The sequence below is a fragment of the Microcaecilia unicolor genome, chromosome 9, assembly GCF_901765095.1.
Source record: "Microcaecilia unicolor chromosome 9, aMicUni1.1, whole genome shotgun sequence".
Classification (NCBI taxonomy): Eukaryota; Metazoa; Chordata; class Amphibia; order Gymnophiona; family Siphonopidae; genus Microcaecilia; species Microcaecilia unicolor.
In genome coordinates this window covers 211746461-211759753 of record NC_044039.1, presented here as the reverse complement: position 1 = coordinate 211759753, position 13293 = coordinate 211746461, and the positions used below count along the sequence as shown (strand labels likewise).

The window sequence follows — 13293 nt, the reverse complement described above, 5'->3', positions numbered from 1 at the left end:
TTCCAAGCATAGGGTGAGGCGAGGCAGAATGAGCGGAGCCTGGAGTTGGCGGTGGTGGAGAAGGGTACTGAGAGGAGGGATTTGTCCTGTGAGCGGAGGTTACAGGCGGGAACGTAAGGGGAAATGAGACCTAGGTAAGCTAAGCAAACAGGACAAGGATCAGGACCTTTGGATGTTTCCATCATACTGCAGGCGGGCGGCAAACCCCCAAATCCAGCTGGGAAACGACAAGAAAAAAAAAAGTAGTAAACGATAATTTCTGAAGCGATGACATAAAAACTTTGTCCGAAGTCAAAGATGTAAAAAATATCAAGAGAGCTTTGTTTTCACGTCCATTCGGCACAGCAGAAAAATCAAAACGGAAGAGCTCAGTAGACTGCTGTATGTGGGAAGGGTCACACATGCTCAGAACTTTACACTAAGATCTGAGCTCTGCGGCAGCAATTGCATCCTGATGACAAGCGATAACATCACCCGCTTGTGTGCTTGACTCAATCCTGCTTGTCAACAGAAAATATGATTGTTGAGTGTAATTATCAAAATCTCAGGGGAAGGGGCCTAAATAATAATCGCATTGGGTGACACAAGGTTGAAAGTTCACCTAGGCTGCCTAATATTCTTATACTGGTCCTGACTTCAAGTTAGCATAGTAAAAAAAAGCTAAAACTGCTCACAAAAAAAGGTGATTTCTTAACTATCTGTATTACATTCTGCTTTCTTTTAGGAGCGTGCACACATCTCAAAGTCCTTACCACAGGAAACAAGGCAAATCTCTGAAGGAATTCCTGGGACTCATACTGATCATAGTCTCCAAACTCAGCTGTGAAAGGGAAATATTAGAAGTGCATCAGGGATGATGACATTTCTATGAATAGTATTCTTGTATCACCTACACAGAAATAAAGGTCAACCAACTTGCCAAACTTTATTTCTATATATCCAGACTAGATAAAAACAGCAGACACAGTCAGGGATGGTGTTAGATATGCAGGGGCCCAGGGCAGAAGCTGGGGAGGGGACCACAGAGCCCCTCCCTCACTTTGGGCTGTCCTTCTTTCAGAGGACCGAGGCAGGCTTGGGGCCCCCTGTGGCATGCGGGCCCAGTGCAACTGCCCTGGTTTCCACCCCTGGCCACAGTACTTCTGATGTCTGAAAGGGGTCCCAAAGCACAGGGCAATTCCCAAGTGCAGTGAACAGTGTATTAGTGAAGATATCTGGAATTCACTGCAAAAACAGAATCCCACTGCTTCTAAATTAGGTATCAAGGACTCCTAGCACAATCCAGCACTATAGGAAACAACTTATTCGAACAGTATCTGTGAGTCTGTACAGATCTATTAATCAATCCACAGGACACACTGCTAACAGGAAAGCCCTACCACTGCTAATCTAATAATTTGCTCATTGAACGTTCAAATGTGTCTCACTGGGATCATAACCTCTCCTGATGTCACTGGCCCGCACTAGAACCCTGCTTGCCTGACGTCAGGTGATGTTACTCCTAGCAGGGAGGCGGGAAGCGCGTGACGACGAGAAGGCAGAGACGTTGCTCTCGAGGAGCCGCTCCTCCAAAGTTCTGTGGCTGCCTGGGTTTGTAACAGGCCCCGCCCTCGCGTAAAAACGTCATGATGTCAGAGGGAGGGGCCTGCAACGAACCCTCTCTCTCTCTATCTAAGCCAAACGAAACCACCTTCCCCACGAGGTCGTCGCCCCTGCAACCCCCCTCGAAGTCGCAGCCCCCGCAACCCTCCCTCTCAGTCGAAGGCACTCCACATACAGAGCAGAGCAAACAAAGATGATTCATCGGTCAGTCAGTCCTGAGCAGCGCCAGCCACCCATCAGCACGTGGGGTCGACGGCGCTGGGGAGCGCACAAGCTGGCTGGCAGGCAGAGCTTGCGTACGTCGCGTTGGTGAATAGGGAAAGAGCATGGGCTCCCGTTAGCGTGACGTACGTGGAGTTGAGCTGGGAGATGCAGGGAGAGCAGCGGGGAGGGCGCTGCGAAGTTGAAGCGCAAACCTCTCTCTTACACACACACTGTCTCTCTCTAACACAAACTCACTCTCTCTGACACACACTCTCTCTCAGCCAACCCCCCCCCCCCACACACACACACAGCATATTAGCAGCAAAGCTGAGACATCGGAGCATCGCTCAGCCCCATACAGAGGAAACCCACAAACCTCTGTCATTCACACACACACACACTCTCTCTCTCTCAACCAACCCCCCCCCCCCCCACACACACACACACAGCATATTAGCAGCAAAGCAGAGGCGTCGGAACATTGCTCAGCCCTATACAGAGGACACCCGCAAACCACTCTCTTTCACTCACACACTCTCTCTCTCTCTCTCTGTGACACACACACACACAATCTCTCAGCCAAAGCCCTCCTCCCCCCCAAAGCATATAAGCAGCAAAGCAGATGCATTGGAGCATCGCTCAGCACCATACAGAGCACATCCACAAACCTCTCTCTTTCACACACACACACACACTCTCTCTATCTCAAACATACACACTCCGAGGAAAACCTTGCTAGCGCCCGTTTCATTTGTTTGAGAAACGGGCCTTTTTTTACTAGTTCTATTAATACAACTCTGCTGCACAGCACATCCCTTATGTAAGGGGGCCTGAAATGATCAGTTCATAGTTCCTTTTTATCTGACATATCACCTATCATAGAATATCTACACAGTTTATATGTAGTAATAAAGAGAGGGTATAATTTGGGACAAATATTAGAACCTATGTCATGATACAATAAAATAATCAATTTAACAATACAATCAGGGTATACATTTGTAGTATCACATCATACCTTATATTATGAGTTTATCTTGTTGGGCAGACTGGATGGACCACTCAGGTCTTTATCTGCCGTCATCTACTATGTTACTATATAATCAATCATCAGTAAATCTCAATAATAGCAATCAGACATGTGCTAGTCAGATATTTCCAAGGTTTAATCCCAAGTCTTAAAGAGTTAATTTTCTACTAGGTTTTTTTTTTTTTTTACTTGTGCAAGGAGAAATTTTCTCAGTGATAACATATAAATGGCCCATTCTCAAGTGACCAACAATTGTGAGTAGACTGCAAATAAAGTACTCTAAATTCATATATTTTCCAATTTAAGTCTTTTTTTTTTCTATCTCAACTTGCTGGACTGGAGGAGCAGCCTAGTGGTTAGAGCACTGGATTGACAAGGGAAGCCTGGTTCAAATCCCACTGTGGCTCCTTGTGATCTTGGGAAAGTCATTTATCCCTCATTTGCCTCAGATACAAACTAATTGTGAGCCCACTAGGGACAGAGAAAGTACCAGAATATGTAAACCACTTTGGTTGTACCAGAAAGGCAGGATATCAAACACATTACCCTTAATCTTTACCCTTGTAATCTTGGCCAAATCACTAAGGGCCCTGTTTATTTGTTACATTTGTATCCCACATTTTCCCACCTATTTGCAGGCTCAATGTGGCTTACATAGCACCATAGGCGTTTGCCAAGAACGATAGAGAAACAAATACAAGGTGATATTGTGGTTGAATAAAGGATCCATTTCTTTCAGTCATAAGGGGATCAGAGAGAGGGAAGGATAAATAGTGTTCAATATGATCGCTGGATTTGCTGCGTTGCAGGGCCTTGGCATCTATGTTGGGTCAATAGTGTATGCCCTTTTAAATAGGTAAGTTTTTAGTGATTTCCTGAAGTTTAGATGGTCGTAGATTGTTCTCACTCCCTTTGGCAGTGCGTTCCAAAGTTTTGTGCCTAAATAGGAGAAGCTGGATGCATAGGTTGTTTTGTATTTGAGACCTTTACAGCATGGATAATGGAGGTTTAGATATGTTCGAGATAATCCGGAACTGTTCCTCTTTGACAGGTCTATGAGGGCAATCATGTATCCTGGGACTACGCCGTAGATAATTTTGTGGATCAGGGTACAGATTTTGAAGGTAATGCGTTCCTTAATAGGAAGCCAGTGCAGTTTTTCTCGGAGGGGTCTGGCACTTTCGAATTGGGTCTTACCGAATATCAGCCTGGCTGCTGTATTCTTGGCTGTCTGAAGTTTCTTTGCGAGTTGATCTTTGCATCCCGCGTAGATTCCGTTACAGTAATCTGAATGGCTTAGTACCATTGATTGTATTAATTTGCAAAATGTTTCTCTCGAGAAGAAGGGTTTTAGGCGTTTTAAGTTCCCACATTGAATGGAACATTTTCTTTGTTGTGGAGTTTACTTGGTTTTCAAGAGTAAGCTTGCGGTCGATTATGAAGCAGAGTATTTTTAAGTTGTCTGAGATAGGGAGGGTATGGTCTGGGATGTTTATGGTTGTGGGGGTGAGCTTATTGGATTGAGATGATAAGACAAGGCTGTGTGTTTTTTCAGAGTTCAATTTCAGTTGGAAAGAATTTGCCCATGAGACCATGGTGCTCAAGCCGAGCTTGATTTCATTGGTAATTTCTGCCAAATTGTGTTTGAAGGGAATATAGATTGTAGCGTCGTCTGCATAAATGAAAGGGTTGGGTTTTGGCCAGTGGGATCATCAACATTGGCATGAGAGTGCCAAACCCCTAAGAGAAAAACTGCATTGGCTTCCACTCAAAGAACGTATTACGTTCAAGGTCTGCACCTTGGTTCATAAAATCATTTACGGTGATGCCCCAACTTACATGTCAGACCTTATAGACCTGCCACCCACGAATACTAAAAGATGAGCACGCACATTCCTAAATCTTCATTTCCCCAGCTGCAAAGGACTAAAATACAAATTAACACATGCATCTAGCTTTTCCTACATAGGCACGCAGCTATGGAATGCATTACCACTTGACGTGAAAAACCAGCGCGACCTAACCAACTTTCGGAAATCACTGAAAACCTGCCTCTTCAACAAGGCATACCGCAACGATCCTTCACTTGAACTTTAACGCATTACCACTTTATCTATTATTCCGAATAGGATCTCTTTATACCCGTTTGCTTAATTTTATTTTGTCATTCATGTTCTCTATGTAATACCACTTTCATCTCTCACTCTGGAATGGCGATTGCCATAACGGAACAATGTAAGCCACATTGAGCCTGCAAATAGGTGGGAAAATGTGGGATACAAATGCAACAAATAAATAAATAAATTATATTGAGTATTGGTGATAATGGCGAGCCTTGAGGTACTCCGCAGTCAGCTTTCCATGGAGGCGATATGTTTGAATTTGATTTTACTTGATATGTTCCGGTGGTTAGGAAACCTTTGATCCAGTTAAGTATATGTCCACCAATCCCGAAGTGATCTAGTAGTTTTAGTAGTATCTTGTGGTTTACCATATCAAAAGCGCTCGACATGTCGAATTGGAGGAGGAGGATGTTTTTACCTGTGGCTATTTCCCGCTTGAATTTGGCCAGAAGAGTAACTAGTACAGTTTCAGTGCTGTGAAGGGGGTGGAATCCTGATTGTGACTCATGTAATAAGGTGCGCTAAAAATGCTAGCACACCTACAACGCTGCTTAGTAAACAGGGCCCTTAATGTTTATGTTTATTAAGGCTCGATATACTGCTTTTCAAATTAAAATCAAAGCAGTTTACAATAAAATCTTTGCAGAAACAAAGGAAAGGAACTACAAATCCAAGAGAGGAGAGAGAAAAGGAGATAGGAGATCATTGCTGTCGAGACAGAAAATGCAGTCAGACACTGATCACATCACACTAGAGTTTCTCTGGGAAGGCCAGGGTGAAAAAATAGGCCTTCAACGATAACCAAAATCTGACTGTTCAAAGCGAACATGGGCAGGGAGGTAATTCTAAAGATAAGGGGCCTCTATTGCCTCAGGTACAAACTTAGGGGCCGATGCAGTAAGCTTGTTGTGCATGCGCTGACACTTAGCATATGGCTGCTTAATGCAAGATTTTAGCTCCCAGATGCAAATTACTATAGCAAGCAAGTTACTGCTATGTTTAAAAAAGCATGCTGTCGGAAGAAACAGCACACACTGCAGCAGTAACATGTAATTGTATGATACAAGCGTTTCCCTTCCTGTCAGTACCTGAGCAGGGATTGGCTCATGTACTGCCACACTAGGCAATTTCTGCTCACGCACAGACAGGAAGGGAGATGTTGCAGGAAACAGCTACGTATTACTGCTGCCACTGCGGAAGAGATTAGGGAAAAAAAAATCCCAATGGCTCCAGCGTCCCCCCCCCCCCCCCCCCCGAAGAAAGAAAATCACTGAGCACACTACCAGAACCCTTATCCACACACTCTTCTCACTTAGACTATTGCTTCTCACAGGTCCCCCACTAAGCCATCTCTCTCCCTTCAATCCATTCAAAATTCTGCTGCATGACTTATATTCCACCAGTGTCACTATACTCATATTAGCCCTCTCCTCAAGTCCCTTCATTGGCCCCCTATCTGTTTCCGCATACAGTTCAAACTCCTCTTACTGACTTACAAGTTCATTCACTCTGCAGCTCCTCAGACTCTCTGCAGCTCTCCACTCCCCTACGGGAACTCCGTTCACTGGGTAAATCTCTCTTATCTGCACCCTTCTCCTCCACCGCTAACTCCAGGCTCCGTTCCTTTTATCTTGCTGTACCATATGCCTGGAATAGACTTCCTGGGCCGGTACATCAAGCTCCATCTCTGGCTGTCTTCAAATCTAGGCTAAAAGACCACCTTTTTGATGCTGCTTTTAACTCCTAACGCCTATTCACTTTTTCAGTACCCATGTCTGTTTTATTGTTCCCATCTTAGTAATTCCCTTCTCCCTTATTTGTCCTGATTAAATTGTAAGCTCTGTCGAGCAGTGACTGTCTCTTACATGTTCAAGTGTACAGCGCTGCGTACGTCTAGTAGCCCTACAGAAATGATAAGTAGTTGTAGTAGAAGTAGTATTAAAGGGTGATATGAGGTATGATAGAGAAATGTAAATACCTCCCAGGTATAAATGCACTAGAAGCAGGCATCTTTCAGTGGAAAAGGGCATGGGCGTAGACTGGGGGGGGGGGGGGGGGGGGCGAGGGGGGCAATGCCTCCCCAAACGATGACGAGGCGCCGCCGCGCCAGTAGTTAAAAAAAAACAAAAACAAGCAGGCACGCGCTCCTCTCCGTCCGCTTGGCTTCCCTGCCCTCTCTGTCTGCGTCCCGCCTTCCTCTGACGTCATTTCCTTTCGGGCTGGATGCAGACAGAGAGGACAGGGAAGCCAAGCGGACGGAGAGGAGCGTGTCCGTCTACCCCTCTCTCTTCCTCCCTCCCTCCGGCGCAGGCAGCAGTCTTTTCCAGCGTTCCTGCCAGCGGTAGCATTGTACACGCTGCCTTCGGCTCTGCCCCGAAGCCTTCTCTTCAAGTTCCTGTTCCCCCATAGGTGGGAACAGGAACTTGAAGAGAAGGCTTCCGGGGCAAACCGAAGGCAGCGTGTACATCTCTATCGCTACCGCTGCCAAGAACGCTGGAAAAGACTGCTGCCTGCGCCGGAGAGAGGGAGGGAGGGGGGTAGACGGAGTCACGATCTTGGACCTCGCAGGGGGGGGCAGCAGATGGAAGATGGATGGGACTGGGAGGGGTGGGGAGCAGAGGGAAGGACCAGGAGATGGATGGGACTGGGAGCGTTGGGAGCAGAGGGAAGGACCAGGAGATGGATTGGACTGGGAGGGGTGGGGAGCAGAGGGAAGGAGCAAGAGATGGATGGGACTGGGAGGGGTGGGGAGCAAAGGGAAGGAGCAAGAGATGGATGGGACTGGGAGGGGTGGGGAGCAGAGGGATGGACCAGGAGATGGATGGGATTGGGACAGGTCAGGCACAGCAGAGGGAAGGAGCAGAAGGTGGATGGGACTGGGAGGGGTGGGGAGCAGAGGGAAGGAGCAAGAGATGGATGGGACTCGGAGGGTGGGGAGCAGAGGGAAGCCTACTGGAAAGAAGACACTGCATAAAACAGAAGACACTGGGACCAAAGCGAATAGAAAAACTAAATGATCAGACAACAAAGGTAGATAAAAGTATTTTATTCAGAATTTATTAATTGAAATATGTCAGCTTTTTGAAATGTGCATCTGTAATATTTTGCCTGTAAATTTCAATTCCTTCCTCCATATTAGCACATTCATTTGCATATGTATATATGCAAATGAATATGCTAATATGCTCCGCCCATCCTTTGCCCCCCCCCCCCCCCCCCCCCCCCCCCAAAAAAAAAAATGAAACAGTCAAACTACGCCTATGGAAAAGGGGCTCTGGAAGGGTCATAGGATAAGGAAATATTTTTTTGCATTAAAGGTATTAGGATGCATGGAACAGCCTCCCAGTAGAGAAAAAGACAATATCTGAATTCAAAAAAGCATGGGACAAGCACAGAGGAGGGGACTGTAGAACTGAGCAGTTGGTATAGATGGGCAGACTGGATAGGCTGTATGATCTTTACCTGCAGTCTATATTTCACGGTGCAGCTTCTTGTACAGAAAGTCATAATTATCTGTAATGCTCTAAGGTTTCTCTGCTTATGAATAAGTGATTATCCGAGGATGTCAAACTTATTGTAAGCATTCTAAGACATCAGCAATAAACAACCAAGCTTTGAACATCTTTAACAAAGAAGAGAAGTTACTGTAAGGCCTGATAATGCTTATTACAGACGTCAACCTATCACCTCCCTTCCAAAATGTTTAGAAAAAAAGGTATCAGAATTAAAGAAAGTGTGGGATAAAACAGAGAAGATCCTTAGTTGCTAAGAAGATAAAGCTAGAGGTAGGGAGGCATCTGCATTACACAGTGGGAGGCAGATAAGACCTAAAGCCAGTCTAATTTAATCTGCCCACATATTCCACATTTGTAGGATAAAAGGAATCAAAGTTTAAAACAGTGGCAAAGTTAATATGATGAACTAAATAATTCTATCCAGGGGTGAGATACCCAATCAAAGCAATATGCAAAAACTATCAAGAGAGTGGTTCTCTTATTCACTATAAACACACAGGGCTAGATGCACTAAGCTTTCCGAGCCAGCAACGTGGGTTTTAAACTGGTTTTAGCCAGTTTAGCGCACAAGTAGTAAACCGGGGACATGCACAAAAGGGCATTTTCCTGTCACGGTAGCAGCTAACGAAAACGGAATGCAAATGATCCAAAGGCTATTATAATGAGATGCACTATGGTTTTCCGATCCCCTTACCGTGGAAAACCTAACGGGAGGTCTACACCTTTCGTTGGGACAAAGGAAAGAATCGGAAGAAAAAAAATGTCATCAGGGGCGTCCTTTTTGGGCGTCCTTCACTCAAAAAACAAGTCCCTCTAAAAAGACGTCCTTTTTGGACGTCCTTCACCTGTAACAAAAAAAAAAACCCACTCCAAAAAGAAGTTCTTTTTGGACGTCCTTCACTCGTAGGACCCCCCCCCCCCCCCCCCGCCAAAAAAAGACGTCCTTTTTGGACATCCTTCACTGCGTGAGCCTGTTTAGCTCAGCTGAGAGAGACCTGGAGGTCTCTCAGTCAATCAGAAACGCGCTGTGATTGGCTGAGAAAGACCTAGGGGCGGAAGTTGGAGGGGTGTCGAAGATGTGGACGATGGACGTCCTCAACTGTGCTCTACTGCTAGGATCATGGAAGGGAGGAACCCGAGTCGCATCAGAGCCTTCCTGCAGCAGCCCATGGAGGGGGTGAGCGGCGTCTTCCTTTTCCGGGGGGGGTCACAGGGAGGCGCAGGGACGGCCACAGGCAAAGCAGAAAAGGCGGACGTCATCAGGGACATCCTTTTTGGACGTCCTTCACCTGTAACAAAAAAAAAACCCACTCCAAAAAGAAGTTCTTTTTGGACGTCCTTTACTCGTAGGACCCCCCCCCCCCCCCCCCCACTCCAAAAAAAAGACGTCCTTTTTGGACATCCTTAACTGCATGAGCCTGTTTAGCTCAGCTGAGAGAGACCTGGAGGTCTCTCAGCCAATCAGAAACGCGCTGTGATTGGCTGAGAAAGCCTAGGGGCGGAAGATGGAGGGGTGTCGAAGATGTGGACGATGGACGTCCTCAACTGCGCTCTCCTGCTAGGATCACGGAAGGGAGGAACCCGAGCCGCATCAGAGCCTTCCTGCAGCAGCCCATGGAGGGGGTGGGCATCTTCCTTTTCCGGGGGGGCACAGGGAGGCGCAGGGACGGCCACAGGCAAAGCGGAAAAGGCGGACGTCATCAGGGACATCCTTTTTGGACGTATTTGGCATGCGCAGAGCAGCCGGCATAATGCTTGGCTGCTCTGCGTATGCTCAACCGGCCGACTGGCTTCTGAGGGAATAGAGAACCCCTCTCTTTAAAGTTAATATGATGAGCCAGAGCCTGTCAAAGACAAGGTAGAAAAGTCTTTAAGCAAGTCTCAAAAGCCCAGTGGAATGCTAGAAATCAGAACAAGATTGCATTACTAATATTCCAGAAACAGAAAGCACCATGGAGACTAAGAATCTCTGCTTTTCTCAGATATGCAAGTTTCTGACAGCTGGGAAAGGAATGCATTTTCTAAGCTGGCAGAAAAGAAATGTAAAATTGAGGCAATTATCTTGTTATTTACTTCTTACATACCACATGCAAGCCCCCAAAAGCTATCAAAGCAGTATTTTCCCATCCTGGAGGGCTTAAAATCTAGGTTTGTACCTGAGGCAATGGAGAGGGTTAAGTGACCTGCCCAAGATCTCAGGCAGCTTAGCTCGATAGGATTTATTAAAGGTAGCCACAACACTCTTGCTTGTCTCTTCTCAGTCTAACTACTACATTACTATTCAGAGAGCAGAACAGGTTCTTCCACTGTTATGAAACAGGACCTCGGCAGTCCCTGCCTCAAGCACTTTTATTCTTTAAAAGCGATAAGCAGACACACTTAATTATAAGACAATGCTAGTCTGCAAGCAATGATTTATGTGCCTGTGAATCACTGTTCCTATGTAGCTAATTAAACTTCCTCCAATTCAAAATGTCAAATCAAGCTGGATAAATACTTTCCATCTGAATTCAAAGATTCCAATAAAACAAAGTGCCGAAAAGTATTTTAAAGGCAGCTGCATAAAACTAAAAAAAAAAAATCATTATTTATTCACACTTCTCATACAAACTCATAGCTCTTGCTAATGTATCACAGTGAAAAGGCTCAGATGGTATTTATGCCATATTGGGTCAAACCAAAGGTCCAACGAGACCAGCTACCGTTTCCAACAGTGGCCAGTCCAGGTCACAAGTTCCCAGCAGGATCCCAAAGACGCAATCCTTATTCTTGTTCCTTACACCCAGGGATAACAGTGGCTTTCCCAAGTCTATCTGCCCAATAATGAGTTATTAACTTTTCCTCCAGCAACTTACTTAAGCCCTAATTTGGCACAATGCAAAGGGGGGAATTCAGTAAGGTTCGCTCAAAAGTAGGATGAAGTTCTGCATAAATTGCCGTTACAGAATACTAGCTTAAGTCTGCAGTCTTGCATCTAACTTTAGGTGCGAGCATTTACACCAGGCAAAGGCTAGCATAAATGCTGGCGCCAAAGTCCCATCAGTCAGGGCCACCGAGAGACTGGGCCAGGCCCGGGGCAAGGACACCCCCGGGGGCCCCGCCGCTCCCCCCTCCCCTCCGAGGTCGCCGCTGTTTCCCCCCCCCCCCCCCCCCCCCCCCCCCCCCTCCACCATGCTGGGCCCCCTGCATTGAAATCATAGTGCCTCTCAACTCCGTGTGAAAGCGCTGCAGGCAGCAGCAGATCGCCTGCCTTCGGGCCTCCTTCCCTCCCTGTGTCTCACCCTCGTGGAAGTTACGTCAGACAAGGGCGGGACACAGGGAGGGATGGAGGCCCGAAGGGAGGCGATCTGCTGCTAACTGGCTCCAAACAACACTTGATCCTTGGTGCCAATTAAGAGCCAATAAATGTATTGTTATGTGCGGAAATGGAAACTGCATGCATCATCCTGGTGACTAACTTTGGGCGACCTCTACTGAATTCCTCCCAAACTGCGTTACTCATGCAAAACGCTTAAAATTCTTTTGCCCAAATGTAACTAATTTCCTACAATCTTTCATCCTCTGATTATGTCTTTATTTTAGTCTTCCTTGCTTTCCAACCCTCTGCCTAGTACGCATTGTTCATTCTGATTTCTTGCCCCCAGTTTGGCCCTTCTGCCTCCTTCCTTCTGCAGCATGTTTCCTGTACTTACCTTGAACAGCTAACCCAGCCAGCTGAATCACCTGCTCCACAGTGCAAGGAATGTTCCCCACTAAGATATCTTTCTTCAGCTGCAGGTAATACTGATATCTACAATGATATTAAAAAAAAAAAAGAAGCTTAACAATGTTTTCTGAAGTCCATAAACACACCCACTTTACTGGAAACCCACTATATAAAGAACTGCAAGAGGTGAGCAGCAATCAAACACCTGATCTCCCCAAATATCTAACCTCCAAAATGGGAATACTTAGCTTACTCCAAAAGTTATTCAGAAGGGCCTGGAAAACAATGTTGAGCTACGAGAAGGTAGATTCTGTGTTTATGTTCCATTACCAAATTCTTTTGCACCCATACCCAAAGGGTTCTCGTTCACCTATGGAAATGGCTTTCATTCACCCCCACCCCCACCCCAAGGCCTGTGTACTCTGAGGAGCACAATGACTAATATGCCCTCTCGACCACCGAGATCCCATTATTTCCTATAGGAAGAATAATGCATCCCCCCCCCCCATTGAAAAATCATTGAAGCCATCCCATGACATTATTTCCTTTCACTCTATGCAATTTCACTGGAATAGAATCTGAAAAAAAAAAAACAGACTCAAGGAAGAGATGGAAAAAAGTTGTCTGCAGAAGTCTGAGTGGATGAGCAGACTAATGGCTAGAGAAGTGGGCTGAGAACCAATGGAGCCCAGTTTAAATCCCAGTGCAGTTTCCTTGTGATCTTGAGCAAGACTTAACCCAGATAGGAACAATGGGAAGAAATCTCCTCAGCAGACACATAGCACACAAGAGAAGCAGAGGCAGCCAAGAAGAAGGAAGGACAACCAGGAGATGTGAAAGAGTCTTTATTGTAGATATGACTCAAATAGGCTGGGTTTTGGCACTAATGCCTACATTAGGGGTCTAAATATATATATAAAAGAACTTCACAAACAAGCATCCTATATAATAATTCTCACCTCCAACCTTCTATGCTTGGGACCGTGGCTCCCTGGCTGCAAGTGGTCTGCGAGGCAGACACGCACGGACGTCACTGACGTCAACACAGCTGATTCCAAGGCAAGGGGAGGAGTAGGGAAACACGCTGCTCCTCCTACTGCCTTGGAATCAGCT

At 46.1% G+C, this 13293-nt stretch overlaps 1 protein-coding gene across 1 annotated transcript in view; it reads right to left on the bottom strand.

Moving 5' to 3' along the window:
• Positions 1-13293, bottom strand: part of PTPN21 (protein tyrosine phosphatase non-receptor type 21) — a 145174-nt gene that overhangs the window by 90761 nt on the left and 41120 nt on the right. Inside the window, exons 5-6 of the mRNA XM_030213742.1 lie at positions 12167-12264; positions 753-820 (exon numbers count right to left, since the gene is read on the bottom strand). Of these exons, the coding sequence (XP_030069602.1) occupies positions 753-820; positions 12167-12264 (166 nt within the window). The remainder of the gene's footprint in view (positions 1-752; positions 821-12166; positions 12265-13293) is intronic.